Source organism: Limulus polyphemus, unplaced genomic scaffold, assembly GCF_000517525.1.
Source record: "Limulus polyphemus unplaced genomic scaffold, Limulus_polyphemus-2.1.2 Scaffold1084, whole genome shotgun sequence".
NCBI classification, from domain to species: Eukaryota; Metazoa; Arthropoda; class Merostomata; order Xiphosura; family Limulidae; genus Limulus; species Limulus polyphemus.
Window position 1 is genome coordinate 207,909 of NW_013666694.1, and position 13,426 is coordinate 221,334.

Genomic DNA, 13,426 nt, shown 5'->3' on the forward strand with positions numbered 1-13,426 from the left:
GAAAGAGATTAAGTAGTCCTAATAAGCCTTTTTTTACCGATTTTTTTATTTTCTATAAAACGGCCCCCCCAGTGGCACAGCGGTATGCCTGCGGACTTACAACGCTAGAATCCGGGTTTCGATACCCGTGGTGGGCAGAGCACAGATAGCCCATTGTGTAGTTTTGTGCTTAATTATAAACATACAAACAAATCTATAAAACGACAATGTCGCTCTTACCACTTTAGACTTGGTTTACTTACCACTCCTCCGAGACCGCCAGCTTCTTGATAACATCCAATGATCACCAAGCTCATGATGAACAATCCTAGAGAGACGACACAAACGCATAAATTATTAGTAACTTAGGAGGACATCAAGAAATAAAATAAATTAGCAGAATGGAAACCTTCCAGTATTTCAGCTGTTTCCTTATCAACTACAAGATATCTATGGGGTATAGGTTGTGTAATGGAGTCGAGGACAGGCTATTTAAGTCATGACAATTTCTAAGTCAGCAGAAATTACATTAAAAGACATTCATGACTATGAATCTATACGTCAGCTTCAAAAGTATCCTTTTACACTTTTTCAGACGTACTTATTAAGAACAACTGTAGATATTCTAGAAGGATGACGTCAAAAAAATGCTTGCAGCTTAATAATGAAGGAGGAATACAACATTTGTGTTAAATGTTATCTTTAGGAAGAGAGAAAGAAATACTTCAATACTTCAGACCTTCAATAAAGTTTAATTTCAATCAAATAACCAGAACCAAAACCAATTAGTTTTCAACTTTTAAGACAGAAAAATAAATATGGAGAACAAGCTAAATGCAGAAAAATGAAATATATCTTATTGGGACATGTATGTTGTGAATACAACATAAACAGCGACGTGAGTGACGGTGGATCAAAATTAACCACTAGTAAAATACAGCGTGTCTCAAAGGTTCGCACTCATAAGCAGAATTCACATTTAACCTTTATTTTACCAAAATTGTTCATGTTACATGCCATCAACTTGCTTACAGATGTCATACACAATAAATAAACAAATATCTATTATAACCAATAGAATGGCTATAAGTACAGACTTTTTCAACCTCTTGTACATATTTTAATTTATCTATAAAATAAATAAACAAATATCAATTACAACCAATAGAATGACTATAAGTACAGACTTTTTCAACCTCTTGTACATATTTTAATTTATCTATAAAATAAATAAACAAATATCAATTACAACCAATAGAATGGCTATGAATACAGACTTTTGAGACACCCCAAACATTACTTTTTTCACTCTATAGTTTACTCCCTTTATAGTAATTATTTAAACATTTTGCTCTATATACACTGCAAACTTACATATCAATCCTGGAGCCGTCTGCAAAATATTTTGAAAGAGATAGATATTAAGAGCTCAAGATAATCTCCTCCAACGCTTTCATACACATCTCAATGAATATGATTTCTAAAATAACAGTCATACTGAAAGTTATTGTTCTATAATATTATATGATCTATACTTCTTGAAATTGTGTGTTTATTATTAAAAAATAGCTACGTCTCTAAGTCCTCAGTATATAAAACAGATGTTGCAAGATGTACATAAAGTTGTTGAAACACTATGGAAGAAGGCTTTCAAGAACTGAAATTGCAGCCTCAAATAAGCACAGAAAGGCATACACTACATCTAATCTTAGTTATATGGCTCGAGCTGTAAGGTTTGTATGTGCTCTATTAACAGTCTGGTAACACGCACGTTTTCGTACTCAAAATAGAAGTGCTTGAGTTAAGAAAAGGAATTCATTTCTACAAGGCATTAATTAGTGTATTTTTCCCAATATTGTAATTAAAAAATAAACTCCATTGTGTTATTCACTGTAGAAAAACAAATTGTTACATTCTGTAAACAATTTAATATAAGAAAAGAAATATAATAATTGTGCGTGTGAAAATTTATTTACTCACACAACAACAAAAAACTGTGAAAAACTGAAATCTATTAACTTTATAATCATAAGTTTTTATGCTATGGCTGGCGAATTGTTTTCATGTTGTTCTACTTCGTGACCTATCAGTGTAAAACGTAGAAATGTTAGCAAAACAAATAATGAAGAAGCGCAGAAACCGTGAAGAAACCGAAATCAAATTCACTATAATTCTAGAAGTTCCTAACTCAGTTTCGTCGTCAAGCACGTGTGTGTGACTATATCAAAAGAGACGGACTAATGACATCGGTAATTAATTATAACAAGTTAGTCCTCGTTCAGATGTTGTTAAATTCTTGTCTCGGGCTCTTATAAAAGCGAAACCGTTTTTTAAGACCGCAGTGTAGTCACACTTTAACTATTTCCATATGAAATAGTCTTTTTTTCTCAAATCTTGAGGTTGAATTTGAGTATTTGAACGTGTCTTATGAAATATATAACCATAAAAAGCAAGTTTAATTTCAGTGCCCCAACTCCAAACCATATATCTAAATCATTCCATCTGCAAGAAATTATTGAGTTCATTGTTGAAAAACATAACATTTACTGTTTTTTGTTGTTAAGTACGACGCTACGCAATGACTTATCTGTACTCTGTCCACCACGGGTATTGAAATCTGCTTTTCAGCATCATAAGCCCTAAGTCTTACCGATGGGCCACTGGGGTGTGTGTGTGGTGGGGTACTACTGTTTGTACGTTTTTATGCTTTACTGATTAAATAATGTATATGCACAGTGTCGAAAAAGGTTGGTCTTTACGACACTTAGATCAACTGCATACGAAACCTAATCACTGTCGGTAGAAACTCGTTATAGATTAGATAAAACCCATAAATAATCTTCGTATTTTTAAACAATTAGAATAGTACCTGAGTTTGATATTGGATAATATTGGCGATAAGAAACGTCTCTGACAAAAGAAAGACCTTTTAGCTTCATACATTTAAATCAAAATGAGAAATACTTGAGTTTTACACGTGTCGGTGCATTTTAACTTGTTTCCATAGTAACATATCAGAACTTTAATAAGGTAGTAGTTACTTACTTTAGGCGTATGATGTCTTCTGAAGTGTTTAGTGGCAGGAGCCATTTGAGATTAAGCTTTGTCTTGAGAGTTAAGAGCACTATTGAAGGTAACGATCTGTTTGGTTGTATGCAAGGCACGGCCGAAGAGGGGTAGGCTGTAAAGTTTCCTGGTGGAAACGATGTTACCACTAACGGTAGTTCAGCATTCTCCGATGACGTCAGTTGGACTGTTAAAAGAACGCAAACGAGTAAGATTATATTATAGTTGGCGAAAAAAATTACTGAAAATATCTGTAACTTTTTCATTAAGTAATACACTAAATAATTCCATTTTTCTTGCGGTTTTTTGTCAGTATATAAGTGGCAGGTTCACTACTAGCGGATATTAGTCAATAATGTATAAAAGCAAATCAATCTAACTTAAAACATTGCAACAAGTGTACAGTTTGCCGAATTCTGTTGGTTTAAAATCAGCTTTACTTTAGTAGTCACCAGACTCTCAGCTACTCTAAACAAGTGTACAGTTTGCCGAATCCTGTTGGTTTAAAATCAGCTTCAGTTTAGCAGTCACCAGACTCTCTGGAAACCTGACATTTTGGCAAATCATGCTGTACAATATTTAAAGCGCTTTTAGGTTTTGGAAGACTGGGTTCTTTTATACCAGTGGGCAAACTTTTTATAACAAACATTCACACGTTTTCTAGTCACAAAACCATGCTGATGAATTTATGCAGCACTTAAAGAGTAAATTCCTAAATATGAAATTCACAACTGAGCATCAACATGAATCTTGTTTATATTTCTTGGACACTTCAGTACATAACCAGCGATGTAGTTTTTTTAATTTGTGCATATCATAAATCAAATTTCTTCAAAGCTCATTCTGATAGATTTATCATTACACCTTTTAAAGTTAATTTAGTGAAAACGTTAGTAGAACATGCTTACAGAATTGTAAGCAGTTCGACCGATGCAAAAATAAATTATTGTATCAATAAACTTTCGAAACAGTGTGCTTTTAACAGCTTTTATATTAATAGTAATATCAGTGATATACTTATGAAAGTGACTACTTCCAAAGTCTTAAATTAAGATGTGCCTAATTCTAGTAATTATAGATATATATACAGGATTACACTTTGGAACATGTTAGCAAGAAGTCTGTTCCCATCCCAGCCAGCGTTTATCCAAATGAAATTCCTACTTAAAGCGGTTTTGAGTATGAGCAGTTTATTTCATTTTAAGGATGTTATTCCTCAAAGTGAGAGGTTGTTTGTGATCTAGAAATTCAAGTGTCATTGCTACACAAAGGAATATGTGGGACTTGCCACTATGTGATTGTCTAGTCGTAAAGAAAACAAACTTGAAACCTCATCGGTATGTACAATCTCATCATCACACCTAACAACCTTGTGGTATTTAGTAGAGTTGAAAATGAGGGGTAACTGAGAATTCGAGAAAGTTGGGTGATTGCTTAACTGAAGTCGGTCTTAAACCAAGATAATATGGCGCTTATTCTTCTCCATTTTTAAGCTTTTATATTTTGTAAAATAATAATGGATATTCTTTAAGTGAACACACACAACAGTTGGATTCTGTATCAGATGATACAAAGCAAAATAGCATGCACAGTAAGTATTATAAAATAATGGACACAACAGCAAAACATTACTAACAGTTACAATTGGATATAAAATCAAGTCACTGAAATGTTTGATTTTTACATGAAAATAAGATTTTTCTGTGTTATTTACACATATGGTTGTTAAGCCATAATGCACTATACGAATATAATAACAATTTAATATTCTGACAAGTTTTATGTCTAGAGAATATCGTGTACACAGTATTTAAACTAGCAAGGTTTCAAAGAACCTGAAGAAGTTCAACGTGACTTTCTCGAAATGTTATTCAATGATTAAACCTTAGTCCCTAAAGTAACCATACTATCTGAATCTACTCTCGCTGTTTGGAACCTGAAACTACATTGTAATATACTTGATTGAAACTGATTGGATTTACAAAAGTTTGGTCCTGAAGGTAACTGATCTTTCTAGGTCTGGACCTGTAATACTGGGCTCGCGTGGATTGTCAATTACCCAGACTAAGGCTTTATCAAGCAGTACACAGCACGAGCAGCTCTAAGGTTGGAGGTCATTAATCAGGAAGCTCTTGCTAGTTCATTTGTTTTCTAATTGGTTCTGAAGATCACCAAGAAAATTAGCTACATTCGAATAGTCGTGGACGTAACCAAACTCTCTTTTGTGTGTTGTGTAAGCTAGGACTTTCACGTCACCTTTCATTTTCGTTTTTACACTATGATAATGGACTACAAGCACAACTGTTTACATGTTTCTCATATCACGATTGCAAATTCTTTGACTGGCCATAAATTAACTTGAATCGAATCCATTACACCTTTAATGGAATGTTCCAATAATAGATTTTGTTCTCCATCTTTCTTACGAAAAGCCAAATCGTAGCAAGATTTTCATTCATGCAAAACTTTTCATCAACGCGTTTATATGTTGAAAAATGACGGATGAAATATTGCAAGGTAATTGAAGAAAATAAAGAGAAAAACACAATTTTCGTCTCGTTTGTAATCATCATTGCTCCATAAACATTATATTTCATAAATGTTTAATAACGAAAACACGCTATGACATTTAATAATAATATGAAACAAATAAATGCTATAAGAAGACATTTAACTAAATAAGAAAACAGGTATAACATTAATAAATAGTAAAATAGTAAAAAATAGTAAAATAGTAAAAATAGTAAAATAGTAAAAATAGTAAAAATGCTATAACATTACATTCGGTAATAATATTAAGAAAAAAATTCTAAAAATAACATTTAGAAACAGTAATAAACAAATTAAATAAGCTGATGTGATATTTTATAATAATTATAATATAAAATTCAATACTATAGGATAAAATATTAGTATATTGTGTAGCATTCGGGAAATACGTTAAAATAACGTATATAAACCTGTTAACTAGAATCGGAATTAGACTGTTGTTGGGATTTGTTAGCGTAAAGCTGCACAATCGCTTATTTACACTTTATCCACCGCCGGAAATCGAACGACCGGATTTTAACATTGTAAGTCCGGAAACCTTCCGCTGACCTACCAGGGATCCAGAATTAGAACCTAAAACTTTGTCACCTTTGTAAACATGCTTACGAACTGAAGAAAAAACTCCGGTTCTTCTTGTTGTGTTTAAAGACTGGATAAAACTTTCTATAAGCCTATATTTTTGGTTAATTTGGATTTCTTTTCGTTTTTTACTCACTCAAAGTAGTGCTCTTCAGCGACTAAATCTATAAAATAAACCAGATTAAAGTGGAGAACGTGTTTTATTATATTAGTACAGCATTTCAATCATACATTTGGTCATGTTCAGGTACAAGCATTATAATAAAAACATTAAAAACTTACCGAAATAGGATAAAACCTTACCACGTGGTTTCAAAATAAATATAAACTAACAACAATGCTATAGTTAATTGTTTTTCTAATGATTTTATTACTAAAGCTTCTGTATTTTTTCTTTTAGTAACGTTACTTTCATTGTGCATAATTTTGAAATTATTTTCTTCAGTCTGTTTGTTATGTATACAATGCTCATAAGTGTGCGAGATGGGGAACCTGGTGTATTCCTTAATTCTACTGTTTAAGTTCCGCCCAGTTTGACCTTTGTAGAAATTATCTTATGTATTACAATTACATTTATAAATACATCCATGAGTGTAGGGATAGATATGTAAAACTTTCTTTGTTAGCTGCTTAATTTTTTTACATGGTTTCTGTACGAATATATTTTTGTTTTTAATCCTGTGTTTTTTACACCATCTCTTGAAATTTAATATGTGTGACATAAGAATATGATGGTAAAACTCTTATTCGATTATTTAAAATCCTACGATCTTCGGCCCGGTATGGCCAGGTGGTTAGGATACTCGACTCGCAATCTGCCGGTTCGAATCCCAGTCCCACCAAACATGCTCGCCCTTTCAGCCGTGGGGGCGTTATAATGTGACAGTCAATCCCACTATTCGTTGGTAAAAGAGTAGCCCAAGAGTTGGCGGATGACTAACTGCCTTCCCTCTAGTCTTACGCTGCTAAATTAGGGACGGCTAGCGCAGATAGCCCTCGTGTAGCTTTGCGCGAAATTAAAAAAAAACAAACTTTAAAAGTAGAAATGTAAGAAGAGTATAGTTAATTAGTTTTTTTATTACCAGGTTTATTTTTAGTTTCACTCTAAGTACACATCTTGGTCTGATCGGAAGGTAGTATTAATTTTTGAAATAAATTATATTTTATTCTTCATATAGTTTTAGCTACAAAACTGGAAGGCTATATTGTAGTAATCGCAAGTATCACAACTTTCTGTTGTACGGAGTGAACTGATTCCAATTTTATTTGATTATATTTTTTTTTACATTTATCTAATTATAATTATTTTTACGATACACTTCTAAACTTTCCCAACTTCTTCTTATTTTAATATTTAAAGAAATTAAAACATGTTTTTTACTTTCTATCTTAGAAGTAAATGTTGTATTTGGATGAACACTGCTCATATGACTTACATAATAATATGTGGTACTCGTCTGTGAAAAACTCTCATATCACGTCACCAAGGTAATGGTACCAGCATGGATGTGGGTGTGTGGATATACAGCTGTTTTTATAGCTCGTTGTTCTATGTTGATCATATACAGTTCACAAAGTCCTGGAGATAATGGACTTCCCACACTTAATCACTGTGTAAATATTTTGTTTTTAAAATAAAATAAAATTGTTTTGAAGCTATTGAGAAAAGTTTCTGTAACTTTATTCGGATTTTTTTAGATATTAATTATAATGGTGTCTTATTTTATAATTAATTCATTATTACAATGGAATCATCTACAGTGTTATAAATTATGTAAGACACGTATGCTTCCTTTATTTGAATAATTAGATTTTTTTGTCAGAAAACTTTTAAAACACCCAATCCATTAAAATTTGCTTGTTTAATCTTTTTTTTTTTTCACCTAAATGAATAAAGTTCATATACTATTCGTAAGCTGTAAGGTTTAGTATTGATTTTATTTTCATAGTCCTTCCTTTAGATCTTTACTACCACTATGGAAAAAAATACTCGAAGCACTTAAAGTTACATCAAAGAAGTTGAAATTTAATATTTTTTATTCCTTAGAAAACATGACAAAATCTTAAGAAATGTAGATAATGATATGACACATATTCTATAACACTTGTTAAAAAACAGCAACAATCTCAATTAGGTTGTTTTTCTGATTGAATAATAATGTTCTTTAAGATCGCTCATTGCATTAGCTATACGTTACCTTTCCTATCATCAAATAATGGAATCATCAAACTGAATAGCACTTAATTACGCACGTGGGATAAAAGGCCAGGTCAGAAACTCTCAATGGCTCGGATATACCCGCCCTGACCAAAGGGAGGGCACCCAGCTAACAACACCGCCATGGATATACCCGCCTCTAAATTTGAACTACTGACCAGAGGGAGGGTAGCCAATTAACAATACAGCCACGGATATGCCCGCCTCTAAATTTGAACTACTGACCAGAGGGAGGGTAGCCAATTAACAATACAGCCACAGATATGCCCGTCTCAGTAGTTCAAATTTAGACCAGAGGGAGGGCAGCCAATTAACAATACAGCCACGGATATGCCCGCCTCTAAATTTGAACTACTGACCAGAGGGAGGGCAGCCAGCTATCAACACCGGCAACTTAAAAGATTGTTGTAGATCTTTAAACCAAATGACAGAATTGTCTGTCGCTTTTATGACTGAAAACGCTGAGGGTGTCTAGCGGTATCAGGCCTCGAATTCTGGATCCCTTTATCACTAAATGATAGGCCACTCCCTTTCCTCACCATGTACAGTAACATATATTTTGTTACCTTTAATACAAAATTAATAAATTTGATTAATGTCGTTGATCATATAATTTCTGTATATATAAGTATTATATTCATAAACAGAGAAATGAAGACACGCACAGACGCAGGAAAACAATCTGTAAACCTTCATCTATAGTCATTTACACATAACGTTCGGCCAATTTGTTGATGCAGAATGTGGATATGATTCGCTTGCTTTTTGCACTGACTTGAAATTTAGAAAGAAAGATAGATTATAATGATAGATTAGGGCTACTAATAACTTATTTGTGTATTTGAAATAACTGTTATTTGTTCTTTTCTTGCAAAACGCAATAACTGGTAATGGATTTGTCTATGCTGTGTTAGAGGGTTTGCTTCGAAAAGTTAGAGACTCCTAACATCATCGTTCAACTCTCTAACAGCCGATGTTTCATTTATGTCTACTTGTCGCGTGTTGCTAAGTAACACTAAATGATTTCTACCATGGTCAGCTAGATGTAGTTGTCAGGCGTTGCCAGGTAATATTTTCTACTTATCACATGTTGCTAGGTGACACTGGTGAATTGTATGCTTACACTTTGTTTTCAAACTATATATAACCTGAACTTAAGACGAAAAATTCCATTCGAGCTTCAAGCTACTTTACCAAGTTTGGCGTAATAGACGATATTGCCAATAGAACGCGACCTAACGCACATCATTCGCACTTAATTAGGAGGAAACACTCGTATCCAAGTTTTAAGATTTTATATGCTGCCAAGGTTAATGTAGCCTACAAAACTCACAACTTCTAAATCAAATATAGTTATCGAGTCTTATTATGTGATAATCAAGATTTCAAAGTTCATCTAATAAGGATTTCATTGTGTCACTAGATTAGCTAAGCGAGTCGTAAGTTAAGGCATCATAATCGTTTATTAGTTTAGATGAAAGCGACACCTTGAACTAATTTCTGAAAACCAGAAAAAGAAAATTCCAACGCATTTTGTTTGTAAATATTTTTTCTTTGCGCATTTTATCATTGCATTAAATTTTAATCTTAATCGGGTAAGCATAACATTTTTAAAATGTTGTGTTTTATTTTCTTGTCTACTTAAAAAAATCGTTCTAATGTTATTACATCATTGGGCATGACATTGTTATTCAAACAAATGATTTTTAAATTAAAGTAGCAAGCATGTTTATACTACTGCAAATATACAAGTTTAGAATCGTCTATTTTTAGTAAATACTAAGCCTTCACAGGTTCTAAAATACTCTCAACAGTTGTCGCGTCTTCACTACATTGTTGTCCAGCTTAACTGGCTACAAAACACTCTCAACTGTTCTCATATCTTCATTACAGCGTTGTCCAGCTTACCTGGTTACAAAACACTCTCAACTGTTGTATCTTCATTACAGCGTTGTCCAGCTTAACTGGCTACAAAACACTCTCAACTGTTCTCATATCTTCATTACAGCGTTGTCCAGCTTACCTGGTTACAAAACACTCTCAACTGTTGTATCTTCATTACATTGTTGTTCAGTATAAGTGCTTAGAAACCCCCACATCTGTTGCGCTTCACTACATTGTTGTTCAGTATAAGTGCTTAGAAACCCCCACATCTGTTGTGCTTCACTACATTGTTGTTCAGTATAAGTGCTTAGAAACCCCCACATCTGTCGTGCTTCACTACATTGTTGTCAAGCTTAACTGGTTAGAAAACCCAACATCTGTCGTGCTTCACTACATTGTGGTTCAGCTTAAGTGGTTAGAAACCCAACATCTGTCATGCTTCACTACAATGTTGTCCAGTTTAAGTGGTTAGAAAACCCAACATCTGTCGTGCTTCACTACATTGTTGTTCAGCTTAAGTGGTTAGAAACCCAACATCTGTCATGCTTCACTACAATGTTGTCCAGCTTAAGTGGTTAGAAAACCCAACATCTGTCGTGCCTCACACATTGTTGTTCAGCTTAAGTGGTTAGAAAACCCAACATCTTTCGTGCTTCACTACATTGTTGTCCAGTTTAACTGGTTAAAAATACTTTGAACATCTGTTGCACCTTTAATGAATTATTGCCTAGCATAATTGGTTAAAAAGTAGATTCGGCAAGTCTCTCGAATATGTTGTCTAGCTTACCGTATTAGAAAAACCATTTTATACAGGTACCACAAGTTCAGTGCATTGTTTTCTAGCTTAACTTGTTATTAAGCCACATCGGAAGTGTTGTTTTAATTTTTTTATATTTTTTGTTGTTTTCTGTACTTGTTATGTTCTTACTTTACTTTTTGTTGAACTTAACTGATTGAGAACAACTTCCGAATTAGTTTTGTCCTCTTGGGATTGTTCTCTAATTTAGTTGAAAAAAAACACTTTCAGGAATTATTTTATCTTTGTGTATTGTTGGTTTTTATCGTCGTATTTGTAACAATTTCAGCGGTTGTGTTGTCTTTTGAGGATCGTTCTCTAGCTCAAGAATTGCACCCCAGTGGCACAGCGGTATGTCTGCGGACTTACAATGCTAGAAACCGGGTTTCGATACCCGTGGTGGCCAGAGCACAGATATCCCATTGTGTAGCTTTGTGCATGACTACTAACAAACAAACAAGCTTAAGAATTTATCATAAAAGGTTTCTAGCCGTTATTTTGTTTTATTTCACTTCAGCAAAATAGTCTCTCAGTGTCCCAAGGGTAAGTCTGAAGACTTATAATGCTAAAACCCAGGTTTCGATACCTGTGATGGGCACAGCGCAGATAGCCTACTGTGTTGAGCTTTGCGCCTAACAAAATACAACAACAAAATTTAGCAAAATAAAAAATTTTGCACAAGGGACCTTCTTAGAATACGTGCGCATTTCTTCCGTGAGATGAGGCTGGCATGGTTTAACGGTTAGTGTGTCAGGCTGCAAATTGAAAGACCGGCGTTCGAGACGTGATGTCTCTGAACACGCTCCACACTTTCAGCTCTTAGTGCATTATGAAAGTTAGACAGACATTCACTTCTATTACTCAGCTCAAAAGCCGGAGAAAACTCTTGTAGCGGAGGGTATGGCTGGCTGACTACCTTTCTAGGTCAATTACAAAATTTGCAAATTTGTCTAAGAAACTTCAAATCGCCTATTTTCAGTTTTGCATGGTAGTAAATACATTAAGTTAACTGGGCTTCAACAACCTAATGGAACAGTTTGTGTAACATCTCAACGCCTCTCTTAAAGTTATTCATTATACTGAACACTTTAAGGAATGTTTCACCCAAACCTCAGTAAACAATCTTCAAGAAAAGCTAAGACTTGAATAAATTAATCTATGATACCTTTTTTCTCCCTTTACCCTTCATGACCTTCTTCATGTCATCTTGTATCACTATGTCAAGTTTAGTGCTGACTGATCAAGAAATATGGAAATATTGACGTTTATTTATATAAATTAGAAGGGGGTTCAACCCCATTCATGACATTCCTCATGTCATCCTGTATCACTGTGTCAAGTTGTGCTGAGTTGGTAGTTTCCCGAAATTAGATGGGGGTCAAACCACGGGAGTCCAATCCCCACCTTCTGTGGAAAAAATTTATCACAAAGTTTTCATTGACACTAAGAATGTGACGTCACAGATATTAAACCTGAGTACGCTGATTCCATATCTTTATAGGCCTGCTATTATAGGAGCTGAAAGGTGTGAACAAACAGACCCAAACTTAGCTTTATATTTTAGAAATTTTTGTGCGCCAGCAATACCAAGCGTGGGGCGCGCTTATACTCGATTTGATTGTATTACTCATCAGGATCTCTATCAGCATACCCTCAAATTGAAAATCTTTTAGGCAGGATTAGATTAAATTAATATATGCGACCTTGAGCGTAGTCAAATACATCAATTGAAAGGATTTGACTTCTCGAGGTTGAAACTGTAATTGGACCTAAAATCGGTCAAGATATGACAGAGCTACGAGCTAAAAGTTTGTACTTGAAAAAAAAACAAAAAACTCAGAGCCATTCTATGAGTCGCTATGCTGCGGCTAAATATTTCAAGTGTTTTCCATGCTTTTGAAGCATGATTTGGTAATTTTGAAAATGAAAAAAAAAACTTTTGTTTCACACAGTACTGTTGATCACAAAGAACAACCTGGTATATAAAAATTAGACTTATTATATACATTTTTCGCAAGAAATCAAAATGTAGCCTAGTGATCAACGTGTTGGGTTGAGAGGCAGAGGGTCCAGGATTCGAGACGTGATGCTGCTGCACACGCTCTTGGCACTTTAAACTAATAGTAACTCCTTTTATTCCGTATAAACAATCGAACAAAGCCCTCTTTTACTACTGTAACAAAATATGACTTACCAGAAAGAAGAAAGTAACGTGTTACGTTTGAAACATTACTAACCAGAGTAAACACATTAACCTTTTACCATTCTAATAAAATATGACTTACCAGAAAGAAGAAAGTAACGTGTTACGTTTGAAACATTACTAACCAGAGTAAACACATTAACCTTTTACC

At 34.0% G+C, this 13,426-nt stretch overlaps 1 protein-coding gene across 5 annotated transcripts in view; it reads right to left on the minus strand.

Annotated features, from left to right (window-relative positions):
• The window catches only part of LOC111086422, a 224,431-nt gene that overhangs the window by 125,112 nt on the left and 85,893 nt on the right, over positions 1-13,426 (minus strand). For all 5 annotated transcript variants that reach the window (XM_022389174.1, XM_022389177.1, XM_022389176.1 and 2 more), the window contains exons 3-4: positions 3,025-3,232; positions 243-307 (exon numbers count right to left, since the gene is read on the minus strand). In XM_022389174.1, coding sequence (XP_022244882.1) covers positions 243-307; positions 3,025-3,232 — 273 coding nt within the window. The remainder of the gene's footprint in view (positions 1-242; positions 308-3,024; positions 3,233-13,426) is intronic.